Source organism: Acanthochromis polyacanthus, chromosome 10, assembly GCF_021347895.1.
Source record: "Acanthochromis polyacanthus isolate Apoly-LR-REF ecotype Palm Island chromosome 10, KAUST_Apoly_ChrSc, whole genome shotgun sequence".
In the NCBI taxonomy this organism is placed as follows: domain Eukaryota; kingdom Metazoa; phylum Chordata; class Actinopteri; family Pomacentridae; genus Acanthochromis; species Acanthochromis polyacanthus.
In genome coordinates, this window is record NC_067122.1 from 19,956,680 (window position 1) to 19,982,155 (window position 25,476).

General features: G+C 40.7%; 5 protein-coding genes across 5 annotated transcripts in view; all 5 read right to left on the reverse strand.

The window, feature by feature from the left end:
• The window catches only part of pcdh2aa1 (protocadherin 2 alpha a 1), a 57,795-nt gene extending 51,788 nt beyond the window's left edge, over positions 1 to 6,007 (reverse strand). The window contains exon 1 of the mRNA XM_051954711.1: positions 4,045 to 6,007. Coding sequence (XP_051810671.1) covers positions 4,045 to 5,782 — 1,738 coding nt within the window. The 5' untranslated portion in view covers positions 5,783 to 6,007. The remainder of the gene's footprint in view (positions 1 to 4,044) is intronic.
• On the reverse strand, positions 147 to 2,804 carry LOC127535729 (protocadherin gamma-C3-like). Its single transcript, XM_051954335.1, has one exon. The coding sequence runs from the start codon at positions 2,539 to 2,541 to the stop codon at positions 163 to 165; it is 2,379 nt and encodes a 792-aa protein (XP_051810295.1). The 5' UTR covers positions 2,542 to 2,804; the 3' UTR covers positions 147 to 162.
• Positions 6,008 to 9,982: 3,975 nt separating the features above from the next.
• On the reverse strand, positions 9,983 to 25,399 carry LOC110969007 (protocadherin alpha-13-like). The gene is made up of 2 exons (XM_051954807.1): positions 24,838 to 25,399; positions 9,983 to 11,804 (listed from the first exon to the last, which is right to left on the reverse strand). The coding sequence occupies exons 1-2, from the start codon at positions 25,348 to 25,350 to the stop codon at positions 11,772 to 11,774; spliced, it is 546 nt and encodes a 181-aa protein (XP_051810767.1). The 5' UTR covers positions 25,351 to 25,399; the 3' UTR covers positions 9,983 to 11,771.
• On the reverse strand, positions 17,896 to 22,622 carry LOC127535874 (protocadherin gamma-B4-like). Its single transcript, XM_051954805.1, has 2 exons — positions 21,396 to 22,622; positions 17,896 to 17,964 (listed from the first exon to the last, which is right to left on the reverse strand). Exons 1-2 carry the CDS (start codon positions 22,620 to 22,622, stop codon positions 17,911 to 17,913), a joined length of 1,281 nt encoding a protein of 426 aa, XP_051810765.1. The 3' UTR covers positions 17,896 to 17,910.
• On the reverse strand, positions 22,694 to 24,498 carry LOC127535876 (protocadherin-10-like). The gene has a single exon (XM_051954806.1). It carries the CDS (start codon positions 23,801 to 23,803, stop codon positions 22,694 to 22,696), a length of 1,110 nt encoding a protein of 369 aa, XP_051810766.1. The 5' UTR covers positions 23,804 to 24,498.
• Positions 25,400 to 25,476: the final 77 nt, after the last annotated feature.

The window sequence follows — 25,476 nt, forward strand, 5'->3', positions numbered from 1 at the left end:
GATTTCATCAGGTATTTTAAGATATGACTTGCATCAAAACGACAACAACATTTTTCAGAGCTTTTACTGTATAGAATGGACATTCACTGCATCTTGTGTTTTTTCTTTAATGCAATCATATCTACTGAGACGACATTGTCTGTATGGAACATGAAAATGTCTTCAGTAAGAAATTAAACATGATCTTACCTCTTCAGATGCCCTCCTCCTGTCAGGTAGCACGAGAGTATTTGCATGACTTCCAGGAACTATAGTAGATCCTATACTCATTCTGGGTCCAACTAACATGTAGCGTTTGTCTCCAGATCTGTACTGGATGCTGTGACACAGTGTCCCATCATAATTAGTCTCTTGCAGAAATTTGGAAGTATAGTCTGTGGATTTGGAGCACTGCATTGCAATCAGCACGACGATGCTGATGAGAAAAAGTACAGAAACTGATCCCAAAGTTATCATCAGATAAAATGTCACATTATCATCCTCATCAACTTTTGCTGCACTTTTCACATCAGACGCTGCAAAAGCCTCTTTGGGCTCCACAAGTTTGACAATGACAGTAGCTGTTGCTGAGAGTGAAACGTTTCCGTTGTCTTTGACCAGTATGACCAGTTTGTGCTCAGCCTCGTCTGTCTCTGTGAATGAGCGAAGTGTTCTGATCTGTCCTGTATATCGGTCCAAAGCAAAGAGACTGTGGTCAGTGAGTTCCTGCAGTGAGAAGAGCAACCAGCCGTTATATCCTATATCAGCATCATAGGCTCTGACTTTGGTGACCAAGTGTCCTGCGTTGACATTTCGGGGAATCTCCTCCACACCTTCAGCAGATCCGTTAGAGCTGAGTGGATACAGGATGACTGGAGCGTTGTCGTTCTGATCCAGAATGAACACGTTCACCGTGACGTTGGTGCTGAGAGACGGAGCTCCAGAATCTGTGGCAACAACTTTGAACTGGAAAGTTTGCAGTGTTTCAAAGTCAAAACTTTTCAGTGCTGTGATGTGTCCATTTTCCGAATTGACATTCAGAAAAGATGTCATGTCATCCTGCTGCCCATCACCCCTCACAATGTGGTATGTTATCGCTGCATTTTCATTCAGATCATTGTCAGAAGCACTGACAGAAAATATTGATGCACCAGGAGTGTTGTTTTCCACCAAGTAAAGTTCAAAAGGATTCTGGCTGAATACTGGAGTGTTGTCATTTACATCTGACACCTGAACACTCAGGGTCTTTACAGTCGAAAGTTGAGGTTCACCACAGTCAGTTGCTGTTATTGTAATGTCATAATGGGACACAGTTTCTCGGTCTAATCGTCCCTTTGTGACAAGAGAATACATGTTTTCCTCAATGGATGGTGTCAAATCAAAGGGGACATTATCAGACATTTTACAAATAACTTTCCCATTAAGGCCCGAGTCTCTGTCTGTAACACTGATGAGGGAGATAACAGTGCCAGGCTTTGAGTTCTCGGGAATTAAGTTGGACAGTGATGTCACTTCAATCTCTGGTTTATTATCGTTCACGTCTTTTATTTTTATCACTACTCTACTTTCGGCTGTCCACGGTGGCTGTCCTTTATCTGAAGCCTGCAAATCTAGTCTGTAAAGTTCAGTCTCCTCAAAATCAACGTTGCCTTTTACTCGAATATCACCAGTGAAATTATCTAACTCAAAGGTATCATGCACTTTTTTCTTTTGGGTTTTTCCAAATGTGTACTCAATTTCGCTGTTAGAACCTTCATCTAAATCTGTGGCGTTTAATTTTATTACAAGGGTACCTATCGGTGCGTTTTCATCTAGTGACACAGTATATGCATCTTTACTGAACACAGGTCGATTATCATTTGCATCTAGAACAGTGATAGTTAAATTAAGGCTTCCAGATTTAGACGGAGTCCCCCCATCAAGAGCAGTTAAGACTAAACGATGCTCTACCTTTTGCTCTCTATCTAAAGGTTTTTTCAGTACTAAAAACGGTATCTTGTCCTCCTCACTGTCTCTGACTTCAATATTAAAAAAATCATTAAGACTTAGTTTATATAATCGCACTGACTGTGTCCCGGAATCTGGGTCTCTGGCGGCATGAATTTGGAAACGAGTACCTGGAGGAGTATTTTCTGCTATTTCCAGTCGCTGCTCGCTTTCAGGAAAAGTCGGTGAATGGTCATTAACATCGGTTATTTCAACTCCAACGTAATGTATTTCCAGCGGGTTTTCAACAACAACCTTCAGGTTTATCAAACAAACTTTGGTTCCATCACAGAGCTCTTCCCGGTCCATAGTTTTGCCAACATACAGCGCTCCATTTTCCTGATTCAGCTGGAACAAAGCGTGATTTGGACCCGAAACAATACGAAATCTTCTGCTTGTCAAAGTGCTGATGTCAAGCCCTAGATCCTTGGCAACATTTCCAACTGGAGACCCTACTTGAACTTCTTCTGGAACCGAGTACCTTAGCTGAGCCAAAATCCGTTCTGCAACGCACAGCAACAAAATCCCGGCAACCCACCAGCAGCTCACTCGGCGCCTTTGTCCTCGTTCTTCCATTCCGAAATAAATATGCGAAGGCTTTCTCTGCAGCAAATACGGGAATCCAACTGCTCATAGAACCAGTCTGAGTAGAACTATTACAATATGCCTAAATAGAAAAGAATCCATGCATAAATATTAATCGCTTTTCATCTTATGTGATATATAGTCTGCGATGCTTGCACCGTCAGTGCACCACATCCATCAGAGATGATCCAGTGATGGGCAGGGCCTGAACAAAACGAGGAACACAACCATTGTCGAGGCCACGCTGACACCAAGTGGCTACTGGGCTGTAACATGAAAGCATATGTGTTTTCCTTCATAGCATCGTTCTCCATTTGTACATTTCCAATTCTCACTCTGTGGAGGAATCTGTGTTCAGCCCGTCCACGCTGATGAAATATGTATCACATATGTTTCTCAGAAACCCTCCCTCTGCCTGTGAGTCTTAGTCAGTTAACAGAACAAGCTATAACACATGCAATCAAAAACTTTTTTTTTTTTTTAGAATACCACGAAACTCAAATTCAAGTGTTCTCGAAGTCGTGTAGTGAAGGACTGAACGTTAACACACAATGTAGAACTGTTCTACTGCTCTGCTGTCTTAAGTGCACTACGTACCTCACATTTGATTAATTCAAAATGTATGCCTAGATGTATAAACAATAAATGAACTGGCAAAACCAACTGCATTTACAGCTACAGATGTTGAGATGATTGATCTTAGCTACCACTGACTGTACTGAGAAAATAGTTAAGATGTTTCCAAAATGTTTCAGCACCACAGTCAGCGCCAGCAGAGTCAACAGAGCAAATTAAAAGACAATACTTTAAAAAAAATAGTAATTAAATGATGTTTTGAGAATGCAATGTAAATAATTTAAAAGACACTTACCTCTTCAGATGTCCTCCTCCTGTCAGGTAGCACTAGTGTATTTGCATGGCTGCCAGGAACTATAGTAGATCCTATACTCATTCTGGGTCCAACTAACATGTAGCGTTTGTCTCCAGATCTGTACTGGATGCTGTGACACAGTGTCCCATCATAATTAGTCTCTTGTAGATATTTGGAAGTATAGTCTGTGGATTTGGAGCACTGCATTGCAATCAGAACGATGATGCTGATGACAAAGAGTACAGAGACTGAGCCCAACGTTATAATCAGATAAAATATGATATCATTTTCTCCATGGTCTTTTGCTGCACTTTTGACATCAGACGCTGCAAAGGCCTCTTTGGGCTCCACAAGTTTGACAATGACAGTAGCTGTTGCTGAGAGTGAAACGTTTCCGTTGTCTTTGACCAGTATGACCAGTTTGTGTTCAGCCTCGTCTGTCTCTGTGAATGAGCGAAGTGTTCTGATCTGTCCTGTATATCGGTCCAAAGCAAAGAGACTGTGGTCAGTGAGTTCCTGCAGTGAGAAGAGCAGCCAGCCGTTATATCCTATATCAGCATCATAGGCTCTGACTTTTGTGACCAAGTGTCCTGCGTTGACATTTCGGGGAATCTCCTCCACACCTTCAGCAGATCCATTGGAACTGAGTGGATACAGGATGACTGGAGCGTTGTCGTTCTGATCCAGAATGAACACGTTGACTGTGACGTTGGTGCTGAGAGACGGAGCTCCAGAATCTGTGGCAACAACTTGGAACTGAAAAGTTTTCAGCGTCTCAAAGTCAAAACTTTTCAGTGCTGAAATCGTACCGTTTGCTTCATTTATATTTAGAAAGGAGGTTATTGATGGTCCTGGACTCTTACGGCACAGGGAATATGTGACTGCAGCATTTTCACCTCCATCAGGGTCAGTGGCGCTGACTGAGAAAATTGACATTCCTGCCTTGTTATTTTCAGGCACATAAAAAGTATACGGGCGTTCAGTAAACAAAGGACTATTATCGTTAACATCCAACACATCTACCTGTATCACCTTTGCAGATGACAGAGCAGGGCTCCCTAAATCTTTGGCTGTTATTGTGATGTTATACATCTGCACTGTTTCCTTATCTAGGTAGTCCTTGGTAACCAAAGAGTATGACTGTCCGTCAGGGGATGGCTTTAAGTCAAAGGGTAAATGGCCAGGCACGCTGCAGACCACCTGTCCGTTCACACCTGAGTCAAGATCTGTGACACCCATTAGCGCCACCACAGTGCCTGGAGGTGCATCCTCCGGAATACGACTCGAAAGGGATGTGATGTCTATTTCAGGCTGGTTATCATTCACGTCTTCCACTCTCACAACCATGTTACAGTGTGTGGAAAGAGACACGGCGCCTTTGTCCGCAGCCAGTACTTTAATCTCGTAGACTTGCTTTTCCTCATAGTCAAGGCGTCCTTGAACAGTCAGTTTTCCGGTTTTACTGTCTAATTCAAACGGCTCAGATGTCAGTCCTCTAATTTTACTCCTTAGAGAATATTCAATCTCACCGTTTGCCCCCTGATCTGAGTCAGATGCATTTACTGTCAGCAAAAATGTCCCTGCAGGAGCGTTTTCTCTTATTGTTACAGTGTATTTTTGTTTATCACACACCGGTGGGTTGTCATTAATGTCAGATACAATAACCGTGATATTAATGGTACCAGATTTTGATGGCTTTCCACCATCTGTAGCTGTTAATAGTAACCAGTGTTGAGCAGTGTGCTCTCTATCCAAAGGTCGCTGTAAGACGAGGAATGGAACCTTCCCATCCTCTCCAAATTCCTCGGTTTCCAAGCGAAAATACTGGTTGTGGTGTAGCTTATAAGAATGCAAGGAATTCACACCGACATCCAAGTCGTGGGCTCCTTCCATTTGAAACCGAGAGCCAACTATGGCGGACTCCAGCACCTCCAATGTGTGGTTTTCTTCTGGAAATTTAGGCCAATTGTCGTTTACATCGAGTACCTCAACTATTATTTGGTGCATTTCGAGAGGATTTTCTACAACTGCTTTTAGAGTTGTGATGCATGGGACGGTTTTTGCGCACAGCTCCTCTCTGTCTACTCTCTGGTTTACCAATAAAACTCCATCTCTCGGATTTACCTTAAACAGATCCTGCTTTGTTCCTGACACGACACGAAGATTCCTGTCCGTCAGTCTTCCAAGATCCAACCCGAGGTCTTTAGCTACATTTCCAACTGTTGTCCCCGCTTTCAATTCTTCCTGAATGGAATATCGTATTTGAGCAGAGATTCCTTCAAATTTAGTCACAATCATCAGCGCGAGACAAAAAGAAATCCACACATCCCTCCACTGTCCTTTGAGCTCGGTTATCTCCATTGTTTGTTGTTGTTGTTGTTTTTTTAAATAATCGGGTCTTAAATCCTTAAAGAAAATTGTAGGGATTTTTCAGTTTCTTCATACAGGAAACAAACATCAAAAACCTGGAGGAATCGTCATTCTATCTGAAAAGAGAGCACCGTTTAGTCCGTTCTTTCAACCCGTCTCTTTGGGTTCTTATGAATGTACATGTAGAATAAAGATACCCTCTCACACACGACCACTGTCATGATATGCAGTGTAACAGCACCACCTATTGTCGCTGCAACGATGCTGCAGGACGATAACGTTTTTGCTTCCAGTTTATTCTGTGGGGTTTTGCTTAATAAGTACAACACCACATCTGCTTTTAAGCAGTAAAAGCTCTAAAAGGAAATTAGAATGCCACCAATTCCGCAAATGTTTTTATTTTAACATTACAATGTGTGTTAAATGTAGACGCAGGCAGATTCTGAAAAGCACAATGACCATTTCAAGTCAGAGTGAGGCTTCCCTTTACAAAATGTATAAAATATCTTTTTTTCTCTCTTTCCGATTCATTATAATTTTTATTCAACTAATAGCCAATAATATTTGTCAAAATTACTTTACCATTGTCACAGTAAGGTGCGACCATTTATTAAGAAAAAACATGCCGTTTTCACTTTTTTATCTGTCGGTGAACAGCAATATATTTCCGCAATTTTTGTTGTCTTTCCTGCAAGAATAGGAACAATGATATTACAGTTTTGAAACATTTCCTGGAAAGAACGGTACAGCTAAGTACAAAGTATGGCAAAAAAGACCCTTTAGGAAAGAATAAAAACAACGTCCCCCCTGTATTTTGTTTATTATTGATTTTTTGTTGTTGTTTACATTCAGTCTGATTCTCAGTTCTCCAGGTCATGGTAACTTTATAAGAAGTTCAGCTAAAATTACCTGGACTTCTTTGTACGGTTCTTCGAGAACCTAAAATATTAGTCTAGTTGCTTTTCCGTTCTTGAAGATGCTTTTAAAAGAGAACCCCAGTTGCTTTATACTTAAGTTCTCAATATATGTTGAATTCCATGGTCTTGACAACATTCCCTCTCTTGCATTTAAGCTGCAAGTCGAGCAGTGATGAGAATCAGCGTGCAGTTATCTGTATTTAATGAATATTATGTTCAGCAGGTGGACTGTTGCTCTTTCCAGATTTAGAGAATCATTGCTTCGTTGTTTTGCAGAAGAAAATCTCTGTGAAAAAAATATATGGCTGACGCATAAAAACAAGCTTCACTTATTTTTACTGCATTGCTGCTGAAGCTGTTCACATTCTCTCTGCTTGTACTCTGTGCGATCTGCTCAGTACACTCCCACAATCTTTATCCTTTTGCAGAGGTGAGCAGTGACATCGTATGGAATAAATCTGCAAGTGCATCTATGAGCCACTCCTCTGATACACAGTGTTCATGCTTAAATTTGACACTTTGCCTTTGCGGCAGCCTTGCCACACCACAGCAGTGCACGAGGGAATCCATCATAAATAAAGACAGAAAAGAAAAAATAACGACCATACTAACAGCAATTAGGAATCAGAGTGACCTACATAAGCGTCAAGTCTTTGCACCCCTCCCACCTGCTACTGCTGACGTGGTGGTTCTGGATTTAGGCCAAACATATACGTGCGCGTGTACGAGCGCTGCGGCATTCCGCATCACCTCCTCCCATTTCTGCCTCCATCGATCCACCCTCCTGCTGCAGCAATGATACCAGACTGTGTCATAGCACCTCGTTATCATTATCATAAACCTTTGTTAAACAAAGGAAATAGCAACACTTGGCAGAGGATGTTCATTTGATGTTTGCAAGCTGCGGACTCTGCACTGTGAAGTGGATGAGGGGGGCTTGGGGGAATATTAAATCGCAGACAGAGTCAGAGCTACAGAGAGAGAACGGCACGTTACCATGGCAACGTGGTTCCATTAGACTGGTTGCTGTCCATGGTGCTGAAGGCAAGCAGGCGCACAGCAAAGAAGCTGAGGGGGAGGGATGCAGGATCTGTGGATTCTGCAGACAAATAAACTGAGCTGTCTCCATGTGCCCTGATGCTCTTAGCCCTCTGAAATGTCTAAGATATTAAGCTTTTTCTGCAGTCATTATGGTTAATTTAGGAATATTTTCTATTGCAGTTACCAGGAAAGATGTGTTTAAAGCCAGGACAGTGCATTAAAAATATATAAAATATCACTTTTAAAATCACAATTTACTCTCCGGTATCACAAAAGCTATGACTATTCAGTGCATACTTAGCAGATATACTGGAAAATACATTGATGCGTGATCTGTATGTGTTAGCCTACTAGTGCCAGCTGGTGGTTGTTCAAATGCTTTGTTACACATTGGTGCATTGCTGTGTCATGCATCAGTGTTCTCGTCTGTCAGTGGACCAGAGCAGCAGACAACAGGCATTGTTAGAGTCACTTGTTTGCGTTGGTGTGAATTTAAAAGCAAACTGAGAAATCTGAAGGTTATTTTGATTTCACTTGGCTTATACCAAACACAAGTTAATCTGAATTGGAGCCCATTTAGAAGCCATGGTATTTGGTACTTGTCTGGTTTAAAGGACATAAAACAGCACAAACCTCTCATGTGCTACAATGTGCTTCTGAAATCTGCTGTTATACCAGGATATTAAATCAAAAAGAATGCATTTTGTGGGCCTGACTGCCATTGTCTCCTCCTCACACATGATCTCATCTCTCTGGGGAGATGAGGTCATGTGTGCAGACACAAAGAGAGAGAAAGACAGACAGCCTCCGGAAAAAATACTGTCAACACACGTGTAAACCTAAACCTGTTTTTTTTAAACATTGTAATAAAATGCTTTGCTGTTCTTTTCCTGCAAATGTTGCTTATTCCTATGACATTGTGTCTGTTTGCAGGATAAAGATGATGCACAGAAGAGGCTCTTTCCACGACTGTCACACATGGGAGAGGTAAAGTCATAACCTTCCTGAAATACTTGCCTGGAGACTGCAGTCTGTGTGTGTTAGTGGTCATAATCTCCCTGGAAGACAGCTATTGAACAGAAGCCTTCAGAAGATATCAGTCAGTGACAGAATGAGAGCATGAAATTATCTACAAAACATTCTGCCATATTCTCTTGTGCAAGACAGTTTTGTAACTAAGCCTGTCTTCATGCTCCAGTAGTGTGACGCTACTGTAGATCACATTCTTTGATGTCTCTGGGACAAACAAATTCATGATCATTACAAAATCTTGCAAGTCAAGAAGCTTGTTCCATTGAATGCTTGAAAAGTTAATCAACAACTAAGCAATTTTGTGCACAAAGACCTCATTTCTCATTGTCGAGAACAAGCTGTTCTGTGAGTTCATCTTTGGATTTATTTATATATTAAGAGTTCATTTGCAAAAACAGGTAACTCTGTTTTCAGAAAACTATTTTTTATTGTTTACTTGAGATAATTATAACACTAATAATTTATTTTTCTCTATTTTGTCATGTATTTTTCTACTGAGTCAAATCCACTCAACTTCAGTTTGATGTTATCTCAAGTAAACAATAAAAAAAAGATTTCTAAAAATGTATCAAACAGTTATCTGTTTTTGCAAATGAAGTCTTTATATATATATATAGAGATAGATAGATAGATAGATATCCAGCTTACATATCTATGTTTGGTCTGACTCTCAGGTACCTTGTTTAGAGAAAGATCCAAATTAAATTAAAACTGGATTCCTTTATTATCTGGAAAATCTCTGCATGTAGTGTTATCACCACGGTCTTCATCATTAATTCATAAAGCAAGCTTGCAGTGCAGCCAGCCTTTAAGCAACTAACAACTGGATTTTGTTCACAAGGACTAGATGGCCACTGAATCAGCAAAACCAACAATCCAAAGGATTGTCATTCCCATAATCAGTGCTGCACTGTATGCATGGAAGCAAATCCCTGTCCCATAATGTGACACGGACAATGAGATGTGACTAGCTAGCTGCTAAAGGTGGAACAGAATTAAAATGCATTAAAGTGGCCTTTAACTTCGACATTTTTAAATTAACACAAATGTGGTTTCAAAGGATCCCTTGATCTTATCCAGAAAGATACCAACACACATTTTCTTTAACCCCAAGCAGAGTTAAAACCTCGTTTCAGAATAATGTCCCTTTTAAAAAAGAATATTATCTTTCACTGCAAAACACAGAAGAAAAGTTCAGCAATTAGTTTGTATTGTGTTTGCATTTAATAGATCATACAGACCAGACCATAGCATTACACTTAGCTCACATTACACAAGTTACTATATGTTGCACCATAGAAGTACCACTGTACAAAAGCACTTACTGTATGTTTTGCCTTTATCACATTACAAATTCTTACAAGTAATGCAATGTGAGCTGTGCTAAAGAGTTTGACTACATAATGTCTGATTGTTTTGGCTCATAAATCTGATGGCACAGGAGATCCACATTTTTGCTCACATTAAAAAGTTTCAAAAGCACTGGTATTGAAAGTGAAAGGCATATAGTCAACAAAGACATATGATATACTGTATATACGAGTTTCATCTGTACCCCAATTTATGCATTGCATATATAGATACATACTGTAGTCAGTAATATACAAGAGCATAGCTTTCAACTGGTAACATCAACCACAGTTATGTTGTTCAGTATTATAAAGTAAGCATTGAATGTTTATGTTCATGTTACACAACAGCAAAAGACACTGAAATTAAGGAGCACCCAGAGTCTGGATTTAGAAATAAACAAAGCACATGTTAGTGTTTGTAGTGTATGTACAGTACTCAACAGGAGACATCAGTCTATTCTCAAATACTCACTGCATTCACTTAAGTTCGGTTCAAACCCCAAGACTCATTCTGAAGTAGTCTCCAAGTGGACAAAACATTCAAGCACACTGCACACTTAAGTTTAAGCTATGAATACACTTAATATGATGAATTCAGAAATGCCATTCTGCAGGCATTTTGCTCTCACCTCAACTAGAAAAAGGAATGAGTTTACAAATTTGTTGATCCAATCTGAACACGTCAGAACTTTGTGATAAGTACCATGCTCTTGTACTCCTTCATTGTGGTCCCATTAAAAGGTAATCTTCCATCTTGATAAAAAATAATAAACACTCAGACTAACTGCAGAAAACGGATTTGCTTAATATAATAAATTATCTAAAGCTATCGAAGTATGTTGATTATTTCATGCAAAAACAACTGAAAGGCATGATGGCTAAAGGCCTCACTCTTATCTGTTTGATGTACTCATTAACTTAATTAAATCTCTCAGCACTCGCATTCATATATTCAGGCCTAGCTCATGTAAAATGCACAAAGTCAAGTACAAAACAGAAAATTACTAAAAGTTACCACATTTATAAAATACTGATTCCCTTTCAATTCATCTTTTAAAATTGTAGGTTGGTGCTTTTTGACATTTAAATAATTGTGCTATTTCACTTCCTATGTAACTTATATATTATACATCACTGCTGTTTTGACGCAAGACAAAGCACAGAGGTTGAAATTGTAACAACCAACATGTGTTTCTTTTTTAGAGAAGGAAAAGTGTCTCTTGAAGGCATTTCAACATTCCCATGTCCACTCTTACAGTCCTTGCTGTGGCTTCTTTGAATACTCACTAGTACGATTTTTACAGTCTGCTTTGTGAGTGTCTCCTCTTGATTTTTTTTTTTTTTTTTTGCTTGAAAGTCTTGGAGTGTGGTTGAAGCCATGCAGTCTTCTCATGCATATTGAACAGACAAAGAGGCATTGTTGACTGGTTTTTCATGTGCTTGAAGAAAGAGAGGGGCAGGAAAATGTTTCTGATTAGTCGTCATAGTCCACTGGCGTTGTAGCAGGATAATTGAACATTATGTAAGGACCAGATTGAGCAGGATGGACATGGGGGTGTCATGGTTCGGGGTTTCTCCTTTCCTCTGTGAAGTTTTTTCCTGTCAGCATCAATCCAGCACACATCTGGAGGGGTGGCCTTATGTGGAACTGCTGCTGCTGGTGCTGGATGCCTGCCAACGAGACAAAAGAATCAGACAAATCTGGAACAAGAACCAGAGCACTGAGAGCCTTGTGACTGGCCAAACTGACATATCTCATGCAGCCGACATCTGTCGCTCAGACAGGGGCTTCAGGCAGAGGACAGAGTGGGTGGAGTTTGGAAGGATCCTTGAACATGTAGTGGGGAGGTGGCAGCTCTATCAATGAATACCATGCTCCAAGATTATGTGAAGGAGAGTGGTTGCTAGGTAACTGGGTGACTGGTTTCTCTTTGCGCTCTCCTGCACAAAGAATTAGGTCACAAATCAGGCTACAGCACACAATGTCATTCATGTTCAAAAGTGTCATTCTGTGAAGTCAGTAACATTCAGTCGAATTACAATTTTAACCAACCCAATCAGACAGAAACAGCACAGTTCAATTCCACTTACAAACACTCAAAAATAGGATAGATTCCTAATGCATTAATGATGGGTCAGTAGGGGATGGACAAATATTCATATTCACATGCACAGCATCCTTTTGAGAACATCGTGATTTACTTATATCAAAACTTATCAGTCGATTTCTTGATCTGTTTTAACAGCAAAAGCCAGATTGTGAAAGCACAAAGCTAGCAAACAGCAACAATGAATTGAAGATTTTTTTCTGAGCTTTGAATCAATGTTTGTGGTTCAGATACGCTCTATACACAATTCTCACTTTGTTCACCAAAAGCAATGACTAAGGCAGGAATAGTGTTTTAATAGTTAATCTGGATCACTTGTTTGTTTGATTGCAAGACTGATAACTTTTCAGCCAGTATGTATATATTGTCTAATGTTTAAGCACAATCAAGATCATTATCACTATATCTTTTTAGCATCTGCCAAATTTGATAGAGGAAAAGATTATGTAATACTTACTGATGTGGTGCTAATTACGGTGCCAGTTAGACTGTATAGGCATTCAGCTTTCAGGATGAGACCGTTATGTGAGTAACAGTTACCCAAATATAAGCATGAAGCACTAACAAAGAAGATTTGGCAAAGTGCATGTGATGTCAAGTGAGTGACCCTTTAACAAATATTTTTAAAAACTGCTTTTCCAAGAGAACTAAAAAGAAAATAATAATTTAAAAACATCCACTGAGAACAAAACAAACACAATAAACAACCCAAACACTAAGTTCTGGAACTGAATTTATAAAAGGTTATCCGGGGCGGGGAGTGAGACTCCTGCATACCTCCAGCTGCAGAGTGGGCTTCCCTCATTTAGGGTACTTTAGAGTGGGGAGAAAAAAAACAAGCAATTCAATGGTCAGGTCATTGCAAGCAGAAAAAGAGATTCTTTGTGTATGTATCCTATGGTCACAGAGTTGACGTCGAAGAACTATAAATGAAACGTTATCTTTGAAAAACACCACAGACTAAGCATAGTGTGACACTTATAACAAATAGTACAGCTTATTACAGTGCGTTCTTTAAAAGTAGGTTAAAGCACAGTTTTACATTTAGCATAATTATTTGTTCATCCAGCAGCATACTTACCATCTAGATAGATAGATAGATATAGATAGATAGATAGATAGATAGATAGATAGATAGATAGATAGATAGACAACATTGCAGGTCACGAAGTTGCAGACCTGGCTCTGCAGTTCTATAGACATTGCGCCTGATCTTTAAACAGTTACAGGAGGCCTGCACCACACAGGTAGCAGGGCTCATATGTGCAGAATGGCATCACACTATGTTGTTGTTAAAATACCATGTAGGAAAGAGCATGTGCATTTCAATAAACATGGCAGGTCATGACCAAAAAACAAAAAAGACAGGTACTGTATATAATGAAAAAATATTGACAGCTGCAGAACCTAAGTGTGTCAAAACTAACTTACATGAGCTCTTTGTGAATGTTTCTGTTCCATTTTACACAAGATTGTGTTTTCATTTGCAGTCATATAACAATGAAGACACAACCATTCCCTTGATATATAGGCCACAAACTGAGGTCACTGAACAATGTCTGTCAGGCAGCTGAAATTGAAAGTGTGACTCTAAACCGACAGTAAATTTCAAACAAACACCTTTAGGCTATTTAAATAAACAGAGAGTAATCCCTCTTTTTGCTGCTTTCTTCAAGTTTACTTCTATTAAATGCAACAGTTATTTCACTGATGATTGTTTACTCTCTGTTCAGATCATAAATTGATTTGTTTTGTTTTCGCTTCCATTTTTTGACAAATGTTTTAGCAAGGTCAGCAAAAGTTTTGGCATGTTGGTTTAATGTCAAAGTTGATGTTGGGAGCTGAGCTCATATTTGTGATTTTTGATACTTGATAGTTTTAAAAATCTGACATATTGAAGGAGTTTTTTTAAGTATCATATAGAAAGTTTCAGTGACTTGAAAATTTGTTATTACACTGTGTGAACAACTCACAGACACAAGAACAGAAATCACTGGAGACTGTTAGTCTGAACACAAACATGTAACCGCAGAGATAGAGGAAAAAGTCAAAGGTGTGGGTTTGTATTTCTGCAGTGCATTTATTAGTTATGCATTTATTTTACTCTGTTGCTAAGGATACATCATCATTAAATTAAAATAAAATGTTGTAGTGTTTAAAGTATGAAATATATTATCTTGTTTTATCTTATCCATAACATTTTTACTAACAAGTAAGACGTTGTGCACAGAAATGATTGCTTTAAATATTTAATAGATTTTGTGAAATAAGTGAACTTTTACCTGCAGAGTAGAAGCTGCTGAATCACTAGTCTCTGTCAGTCCTGTCCCTCTTGGTATACTGGACACGATGTATCTGGAGCCCTTTGGCACAGGCTGTCTGACCACCAGCTTTCCTTTCCTGGTCTCTGCTAGAAACAGACTGTACCAGTAGGCATCGTTGGAGACCAGAGTGGAATCTGCCACAGTGGAGTTCCTCTCACTGATCACACTGTTCCTGCTGGGAGGAGCAGCTTTGCTGGGTTTGGGCTTCTGACACTTGAGCACGATGTGACCAGGATGGTGATGAGCAGCAGGAATGACACGGAGCCCAGACCGATGACCAAATACAGGTTGAGGTCAGAAAAGATGTCATATTCCAGAGGCACCTCAGTCATGTCAGAGTAGGCCTTGACTGCAGTCTCCACTGTGGACAGCTTGATGGTGACTGTAGCAGACAGAGCAGGATCCCCGTTGTCCTTGGCAACGACAACCAGTCTCTGGTGACGTGGATCTCTGTAACTGAACATCCTCATGGTCCGGATCTCTCCGTTGTATTGGTCCAGACTGAACAAGGTGGCGTCAGTCACCTGCAGGAACTGGTAGGTGATCCGAGAGTTGTGAACCGAGTCCGTGTCCAAGGCTATCACCTTGGCAACCAGGGAGCCTTTATCGGTGGATCTGGGGATCTTCTCCTCCACCACCGAGCCGTGAGCTCTCCACGGAGACACAATGACCGGAGCGTTGTCGTTCTGGTCCACAATGATGATGTGAACTGTCACGTTGCTGCTGAGAGGAGGAGAGCCAGAGTCTCTGGCCTCGATGTGGAACAGAAACTCCTTCTCGATCTCATAATCAAAAGTTCTGAGTGCGTAAAGGTTTCCGTTCTCTGGATTGATGGAGAACAGCATGGACATGGAGGTGTTGGCTATCTCCTTCTCTAATATGAAGTAAACCAGATACTGGTTTTCATGGAGGTCAGGGTCAAACGCAGTGAGAGAGCTGAGCAAGGCTCCAGGTGCGTTATTCTCCATCACACGTATGGTATAAAATGACTGAGGGAACTGTGGGACATTGTCATTAACATCCAGCAGCTCTAACGTCATAGTTTCATTGTCAGATAAAGGAGGAGAGCCTCTGTCTGTGACAGTGAAGGTGATGTCATATTCTGGCACCTTCTCACGGTCTAATGGCTGTGAAACTACTAATTCATAATAGTTATCAGAGGACTCCCTCAGTTTGAAAGGCATATTTTGTGGAATATGAAGATCCACCACTCCGTTATCACCTGAGTCTTTATCACTGACACTGACTACAGCTATCACTGTGTCTGTGGGCGTATTTTCTTTAATCGGACTTTGAAAAGATTTGATGGAAATTTCTGGGTGATTATCATTCATATCTGTCACCTGTATTGTTAGTTTACACTGTCCAGATAAAGAATTAGATCCTTTGTCGCTGGCTATAACCTCCATTTCATAAAATTTTAAATCTTCATAATTTATCATCTCTTTTACTCTGATTTCACCATTTTCTGGATTCAGGTTAAACATATTCTGTGTTCTCTCTGATGTGTACAAACTATATGAATAAACAACATCAGAATTAGACCCTTCATCTAAATCAGTTGCATTCAGTTTGATAACCAGACTGCCAATGGGAGAGTTCTCCATCACATCCACCACGTATTTGTCTTTGTCAAATGAAGGGGCGTTGTCGTTCACATCGAGCACACGTACAATGATGCTGGCTGTACCTGTGCGCGTGGGGACTCCACCGTCCACAGCAGTGAGTATTAGATTATGCACAGCCTGCTGCTCTCTGTCTAAAGCTTTCTTCAGGATCAAGTCTGCAAACTTAGTCCCGTCTCTCCTGTCTGAATTTCAGAAAATGTTCGCTTGAGCTCAGGTGATAATTTTTCACAGAATTTGTTCCAACATCTGGGTCGCAGCATTATTCAGTGAGAATCTCTCTCCAACGGGACTTGATTCTGAAATGTCCAAATGCATGTTCCCCGACGAAAATGAGGAGCGTTATCATAATCTGATTTCCACTCAATATTAAACATTCGTATCGGGTTTTCATGGTGCGTCTAATTTAAGAACGCAAAGATGTCGGTTTTCCATGGACAGAGAAATTCTCTATCAATCCTCTCCAAAATAAACAGCTCCCCCGTGTCTTGTTGACGTCGAGATATTTTTTGTTTGCCACAACGTCTACGCGCATTTTTCTTGTGTTCAGAGTCTTCACGTCTAATCCTAAATCAGCTGCTAAATTTGCGACGACAGATCCTTCTTCCATTTCTTCAGGAACAGAATAATGGCTTACTGCAGATACCGAGTTCATGATGGCAGAGAAAAAGAGCAATACAGAAACATACCCCGTCCCGAATAACTGTCCGATATGATGTGTCATCCTGAATGTTCTGTAGAACCGACTTGAAATACAAAGATCTAATAAACCGTCTTCTTGTTAAATGAACAAATACCACGATGATTTCAACAGAAAACCTTTCTTCACCAGAAGTGACGTACGTTCATGCCATCACTGACTCCCCCTCCTCCAATAAACTATCGCGAGAATAATGATTTGCTCAGTGAGTGTCTTTTTTCAGAGAGCAGCGACAAAAGTGATTGTGCAGCCGTTGGAACTTTCTTGACCAAATAAAAGTTTCATTAATTATTATTGGCACTGGAGAGATTTAAATCATGGGATGATAAGTTGGAACAGTTTTCTGAATACGTTATTTTTGACTGAGATACTTCATTACATAGGTGGGACGAGAAAACTGACATGCGTTTGTTTGTTGTTGTTTTAAATTAATGTTTCGCTCACAAAACGTTTGTATTACCTTAACATAGCTTGCTTGTTTTGCCACTGGTATATGCTGTGATCGTAAAAGCAGGAATTGTTGTCCGCACAACCTCTTTCTTTCGTTTTTCCCGAGTTTTACGCATGGGGGTGTGTGCGTAAAAGTTCTGCTGATCATGACGACAAGAAAGGTGTCTGTGTGCAATAATTTGTGTTTATTGTTATTTTATATTTAATGTAATATTAATGTGTTCCTTATCCTGCCTGATTATTGCTCTAATATCTTAATAATATAAATAATCCAGGCTGACATGACAATATAAAGAAAAGAGAAAGATAGGCATGAGAGAAAAAAATATGGTATTGAATCAATAAAAAATATGTCTGGATTTAATTTTAAAAATTCTGTCGTCATGTTTAGGGAGGCTTATCAAACACATTATATTTTGCATGACAAAGATTCTTGTGTCGATGTTAATTTTAAAAATGTATTTGCGCTTAAACATAAATAAATTGGAAAAACAGTCAAAATAAACTCAACTGCTGCAAGTAGAGAAAATATCAGGAGTATGGTCACTTAAAATTAGACTTGACTGAATATTAAGGAAGAACAATCAGTGTGTAGTCCATGTTAAACAGATACTTTTCTCCTACCTGCAGAGTGGAAGCGCTGAATCACTAGTCTCTGTCAGTTTTTCCCTCTTGGTATACTGGACACGAATGTATCTGGAGCCCTTGGCACAGGCTTGTCGACCACCAGCTTTCCTTCCTGGGTCTCTGCTAGAAACAGACTGTACCAGTAGGCATCGTTGGAGACCAGAGTGGAATCTGCCACAGTGGAGTTCCTCTCACTGATCACACTGTTCCTGCTGGGAGGAGCAGCTTTGCTGGGTTTGGGCTTCTGACACTTGAGCACGATGGTGACCAGGATGGTGATGAGCAGCAGGAATGACACGGAGCCCAGACCGATGACCAAATACAGGTTGAGGTCAGAAAAGATGTCATATTCCAGAGGCACCATCGAGTCCATGTCAGCGTTAGGCCTTGAACTGCAGTCTCCACCTGTGACAGCGTTTGATTGGTGACTGTAGCAGACAGAGCAGGATCCGTTGTCCTTGGCAACGACAACCAGTCTCTGGTGACGTTGGATTCTCGTAACGAACATCCTTCTTGGTCGCGATCTCTCCGTGTATGGTCCAGACTGAACAAGTGGCGTCAGTCACCTTGCAGGAACTGGTAGCGTGATCCGAAGAGTTGTGAACCAGATCCGTGTCCGAAGGCTATCCACCCTTGGCAACCAAGGGGAAGCTTTTATCGGTGGATCTGGGGATCTTCTCCTCCACCGACCGAGCCGTGACTCTCCACGGAGACACAATTGACCGGAGCGTTGTCGTTCTGGTCCACAATGATGATGTGAACTGTCACGTTGCTGCTGAGAGGAGGAGAGGCCAGAGTCTCTGGCCTCGATGTGGAAGAAACTCCCTCTCAATCTCATAATCAAAAGTTTCAATGCATAAAGGTTCCCATCTCTGGATTGATAGAACAGCATGGACATGGAGGTGTTGGCTATCTCCTTCTCTAAATGAAGTAAACCAGATACTGGTTTCATGGAGGTCAGGGTCAAACGCAGTGAGAGAGCTGAGCAGAGGCTCCATGGTGCGTATTCTCCATCACACGTATGGTATAAATGACTGAGGGAACTGTGGGACATTGTCATTAACATCCAGCAGCTCTAACGTCATAGTTTCATTGTCAGATAAAGGAGGAGAGCTCTGTCTGTGACAGTTGAAGGTGATGTCATATTCTGGGACCTTCTCACGGTCTAATGGCTGTGAAACTACTAATTCATAATAGTTATCAGAGGACTCCCTCAGTTTGAAGGCATATTTGTGGATATGAAGATCCACCACTCCGTTATCACCTGAGTCTTTATCCACTGACACTGACTACAGCTATCACTGTGTCTGTGGGCGTATTTTCTTTAATCGGACTTTGAAAAGATTTGATGGAATTTCTGGTGATTATCATTCATATCTGTCACCTGTATTGTTAGTTTACACTGTCCAGATAAAGAATTAGATCTTTGCGCTGGCTATAACCTCCATTTCATAAAATTTTAAATCTTCATAAATTTATCATCTCTTTTACTCTGATTCACCATTTTGCGGATTCAGGTTAAACATTTTCTGTGTTCTCTCTGATGTGTACAACTATATGAATAACAACATCAGAATGGACCCTTCATCTAAATCAGTTGCATTCAGTTTGATAACCAGAACTGCCAATAGGAGAGTTCTCCATCACATCCACCACGGTATTTGTCTTGTCAATGAAGGGGCGTTGTCGTTCACATCGAGCACACGGACAATGATGCTGGCTGTACCTGTGCGCATGGGGGACTCCACCGTCCACAGCAGTGAGTATTAGATTATGCACAGCCTGCTGCTCTCTGTCTAAAGCTTTCTTCAGGATCAAGTCTGCAAACTTAGTCCCGTCTCTCCCTGTCTGAATTTCGATTGAGAAATGTTCGCTTGAGCTCAGGTGATAATTTTTCACAGAATTTGTTCCAACATCTGGGTCTGCAGCATTATTCAGTGAGAATCTCTCTCCAACGGGACTTGATTCTGAAATGTCCAAATGCATCGTTCCCCGTCGAAAATGAGGAGCGTTATCATTAATATCCAAGATTTCCACTTCAATATTAAACATTCGTATCGGGTTTTCAATCGTGGCGTCTAATTTTAGGAAGCAAGACGTGGCTGTCTTTAATGGACAGAGAATTCTCGATCCATTCTTTCCAAAATAAACAGCTCCCCCGTGTCTTTGTTTAATGTCAAGATATTTTTTGTTTCCTACAACGTCCACCCGCATTTTTCTTTTACTCAAACTCTTTACGTCTAATCCTAAATCCGTTGCTAAATTCGCAACGACTGAGCCTTCATCCATTTCTTCAGGGACAGAGTAATGAGTTACCGCAGATCCGGAGTTCATGATGGTAGAAAGAAAGAGAAATACTGAGACATACCCCGTCCGGGAACACGGAAGAATATGACGAGCCATCAACAGAGAAAAAATCCGTCTTTACAACCTTGAAATTTGATGTACGGCGATAAAAAGACCAGACATCCTTTTTAACAGGAAATACACGCAACGAGGTCTTCAAGAAGAATAATTCTTAATACTAGCACGAGCGGAGATTTGCGTGTAATATGTCTGCCTCCGCAGCCTCCAATGAACTATCGTCAGAACGATGACTTCATCCCTGACCATTTTTGTGCACAGCAGCGACGTGAACAGTCCTGAATGAATCTTTGCACGTTGTGAATTATCAAGAAACAGTTTTTGATTTTAAAGACAGAGTAATCAAATGTCTGACATTTTATTTTTGCATTTTTATTATCTTGGTTTCCTATTGGTCTCTAAAAAAGTCAGTGTCTAACTACTTTATTGGCTGTTGTGTTTTTTTAATATTTAAATGTTGTTATTTTAATATATTCGAATTATACCTCTGCTAACTCAGATTTTATCACTGTCAATGGACAATGACATTTTTGCCTTTGCATTTAACTTGTAAATAGACTTGCAAGTAAACCATTGAAATATAGTAAAATAACTATGCTGTCTCAGTGATGTTCCCACACGGAGTACATACAGGTGCTTCATTATTGAGTGATTTTTAAGAAAAAGGGAGCCATACATACAAATCGTAAGCTAGAAAAAAATATTTTGTAAAGGTCACACAGGACATGCATTCTGTGATTTTAGCTATTTATCAACTAAAAAATCAAACTAATATTTAATTTCTCGATGTCACCTTAATTGATATGATGGTGGATGTGTTAAAATGCATTCAAAGAAAACAGTAATACATTTGATTCTAAAAAAAAATGTTTACACATGTGATTCAAAGAGAAGTAGATATTAATTATAATATTATAGGAGGATTCTTCCACATGGCAGTATCCACATGAGGGGTGTTCAGAAATTTTGTGATTTGCATGTTTCTTTAAGCTGTAATAGATAGAAATGCTCAACAAGTGGGCATATCTTTGTGTAAAACAAGTTCAATTAACATGTTTTCATACCTGCAGAGTAGAAGCTGCTGAGTCACTGGTCTCTGTCAGTCCTGTCCCTCTCGGTATACTGGACACGATGTATCTGGAGCCCTTTGGCACAGGCTGTCTGACCACCAGCTTTCCTTTCCTGGTCTCTGCTAGAAACAGACTGTACCAGTAGGCATCGTTGGAGACCAGAGTGGAATCTGCCACAGTGGAGTTCCTCTCACTGATCACACTGTTCCTGCTGGGAGGAGCAGCTTTGCTGGGTTTGGGCTTCTGACACTTGAGCACGATGGTGACCAGGATGGTGATGAGCAGCAGGAATGACACGGAGCCCAGACCGATGACCAAATACAGGTTGAGGTCAGAAAAGATGTCATATTCCAGAGGCACCTCAGTCATGTCAGAGTAGGCCTTGACTGCAGTCTCCACTGTGGACAGCTTGATGGTGACTGTAGCAGACAGAGCAGGATCCCCGTTGTCCTTGGCAACGACAACCAGTCTCTGGTGACGTGGATCTCTGTAACTGAACATCCTCATGGTCCGGATCTCTCCGTTGTATTGGTCCAGACTGAACAAGGTGGCGTCAGTCACCTGCAGGAACTGGTAGGTGATCCGAGAGTTGTGAACCGAGTCCGTGTCCAAGGCTATCACCTTGGCAACCAGGGAGCCTTTATCGGTGGATCTGGGGATCTTCTCCTCCACCACCGAGCCGTGAGCTCTCCACGGAGACACAATGACCGGAGCGTTGTCGTTCTGGTCCACAATGATGATGTGAACTGTCACGTTGCTGCTGAGAGGAGGAGAGCCAGAGTCTCTGGCCTCGATGTGGAACAGAAACTCCTTCTCAATCTCATAATCAAAAGTTTTCAATGCATAAAGGTTCCCATTCTCTGGATTGATGGAGAACAGCATGGACATGGAGGTGTTGGCTATCTCCTTCTCTAATATGAAGTAAACCAGATACTGGTTTTCATGGAGGTCAGGGTCAAACGCAGTGAGAGAGCTGAGCAAGGCTCCAGGTGCGTTATTCTCCATCACACGTATGGTATAAAATGACTGAGGGAACTGTGGGACATTGTCATTAACATCCAGCAGCTCTAACGTCATAGTTTCATTGTCAGATAAAGGAGGAGAGCCTCTGTCTGTGACAGTGAAGGTGATGTCATATTCTGGGACCTTCTCACGGTCTAATGGCTGTGAAACTACTAATTCATAATAGTTATCAGAGGACTCCCTCAGTTTGAAAGGCATATTTTGTGGAATATGAAGATCCACCACTCCGTTATCACCTGAGTCTTTATCACTGACACTGACTACAGCTATCACTGTGTCTGTGGGCGTCTTTCTTTAATCGGACTTTGAAAAGATTTGATGGAAATTTCTGGGTGATTATCATTCATATCTGTCACCTGTATTGTTAGTTTACACTGTCCAGATAAAGAATTAGATCCTTTGTCGCTGGCTATAACCTCCATTTCATAAAATTTTAAATCTTCATAGTTTATCATCTCTTTTACTCTGATTTCACCATTTTGTGGATTCAGGTTAAACATATTCTGTGTTCTCTCTGATGTGTACAAACTATATGAATAAACAACATCAGAGTTGGACCCTTCATCTAAATCAGTTGCATTCAGTTTGACAACCAGACTGCCAATGGGAGAGTTCTCCATCACATCCACCACATATTTGTCTTTGTCAAATGAAGGGGCGTTGTCGTTCACATCGAGCACACGGACAATGATGCTGGCTGTACCTGTGCGCGTGGGGACTCCACCGTCCACAGCAGTGAGTATTAGATTATGCACAGCCTGCTGCTCTCTGTCTAAAGCTTTCTTCAGGATCAAGTCTGCAAACTTAGTCCCATCTCTCCCGGTCTGAATTTCAATTGAGAAATGTTCGCTTGAGCTCAGGTGGTAATCTTTAACAGAATTTGTTCCAACATCTGGGTCTGCAGCATTATTCAGTGAGAATCGCTCTCCGATCGGGCTTGATTCTGAAATGTCCAAATGCATGGTTCCCCGACGAAAATGAGGAACATTATCATTAATATCCAAGACTTCCACTTCAATATTAAACATTCGTATCGGGTTTTCAATCGTGGCGTCTAATTTAAGAACGCAGTACGAAGTTGTCTTCAGGGGGCAGAGAAATTCTCTGTCAATCCTCTCCAAAATAAACAGCTCCCCCGTGTCTTTGTTGATGTCGAGATATTTTTTGTTTCCTACAGCGTCTACGCGCATTTTTCTTTTACTCAGAGTCTTCACGTCTAATCCCAAATCCGTTGCTAAATTCGCAACGACTGAGCCTTCATCCATTTCTTCAGGGACAGAATAATGAGTTACTGCAGATACCGAGTTCATCATGGCAGAAAGAAAGAGAAATACTGAGACAAACCCCGTCCGGGAACACGGAAGAATATGACGAGCCATCAACAGAGAAAAAAATCCGCACTGACAACCTTGAAATTTGATGTACAGTGATAAAAAGACCAGAAAACCTTTTGAACAAGAAATTAACGCAACGAGGATCTTCAAGAAGACAAGCACGAGCGGAGATTTGCGTGTAATATGTCTGCCTCCGCAGCCTCCAATGAACTATCGTAAGAACGATGACTTCATCCCTCACCATTTTGTGCACAGCAGCGACGTGAACAGTCCTGAATGAATCTTTGCACGTTGTGAATTATAAAGAAACAGTTTTTGATTTTAAAGACAGTGTAATCAAATGTCTGACATTTTATTGTATTTTGCATTTTTTATTATTATCTTCGTTTCCTATTGGTCTGCAAAAAATTCACTATCTAAGTAGTGTACTGGCTGTTGTGTTTTAAAAAATATTTAAATGTGTTATTTTTAATATATTCGAATTATACCTCTGCTAACTCAGATTTTATCACTGTCAATGGACAATGACATGTTCTTTGCCTTTGCATTTCACTTTTACATAGACTTGTGAGTAAAACCATTGAAATATAGTAAAATAACCATGCTCTCTCAGTGATGTTCCCACATGTAGTACATACAGTTGCCCCATTAAGTGATTTCTAAGAAAAAAGGAGCCGTACATACATATGGTAAGCAAGAAAAAATATTTTGTAAGGTCACACAGGACATGCATTCTGTGATTTTAGCTATTGTTTCAATTGAAAAAAAATCAAACTAATATTTTCATTTCTAGATGTTACCTTTGATTACAATTGATATGAAGATGGCGGATGTGTTAAAATTCATTCAAAGAAAACAGTAATAAATTTGATTCTAAAAAAATGTTTGCACATGTGATTGAAAGAGCAGTAGATATTAACTACAATATAATAGGAGGATTCTTCCACATGGCAGTATCCACATGAGGGGTGTTCAGAAATTTTGTGATTTGCATGTTTCTTTAAGCTGTAATAGATAGAAATGCTCAACAAGTGGGCATATCTTTGTGTAAAACAAGTTCAATTAACATGTTTTCATACCTGCAGAGTAGAAGCTGCTGAGTCACTAGTCTCTGTCAGTCCTGTCCCTCTTGGTATACTGGACACGATGTATCTGGAGCCCTTTGGCACAGGCTGTCTGACCACCAGCTTTCCTTTCCTGGTCTCTGCTAGAAACAGACTGTACCAGTAGGCATCGTTGGAGACCAGAGTGGAATCTGCCACAGTGGAGTTCCTCTCACTGATCACACTGTTCCTGCTGGGAGGAGCAGCTTTGCTGGGTTTGGGCTTCTGACACTTGAGCACGATGGTGACCAGGATGGTGATGAGCAGCAGGAATGACACGGAGCCCAGACCGATGACCAAATACAGGTTGAGGTCAGAAAAGATGTCATATTCCAGAGGCACCTCAGTCATGTCAGAGTAGGCCTTGACTGCAGTCTCCACTGTGGACAGCTTGATGGTGACTGTAGCAGACAGAGCAGGATCCCCATTGTCCTTGGCAACGACAACCAGTCTCTGGTGGCGTGGATCTCTGTAACTGAACATCCTCATGGTCCGGATCTCTCCGTTGTATTGGTCCAGACTGAACAAGGGTGGCGTCAGTCACCTGCAGGAACTGGTATGTGATCCGAGAGTTGTGAACCGAGTCCGTGTCCAAGGCTATCACCTTGGCAACCA

Bases quoted from the DNA above. Each gene is read 5' to 3' on its own strand.
- LOC127535729 (XM_051954335.1), bottom strand. From the start codon at position 2,541: ATGGAAGAACGAGGACAAAGGCGCCGAGTGAGCTGCTGGTGGGTTGCC.
- LOC127535874 (XM_051954805.1), bottom strand. From the start codon at position 22,622: ATGCCTTTCAAACTGAGGGAGTCCTCTGATAACTATTATGAATTAGTA. The intron at 17,965-21,395 runs GTATGAAAACAT...TCCACTCTGCAG, and splicing joins CAGCAGCTTCTACTCTGCAG to GTAGGAGAAAAGTATCTGTT.
- LOC127535876 (XM_051954806.1), bottom strand. From the start codon at position 23,803: ATGGCTCGTCATATTCTTCCGTGTTCCCGGACGGGGTTTGTCTCAGTA.
- LOC110969007 (XM_051954807.1), bottom strand. From the start codon at position 25,350: ATGAGGATGTTCAGTTACAGAGATCCACGCCACCAGAGACTGGTTGTC. The intron at 11,805-24,837 runs GTATGAAAACAT...TCTCGTTGGCAG, and splicing joins CAGCAGCTTCTACTCTGCAG to GCATCCAGCACCAGCAGCAG.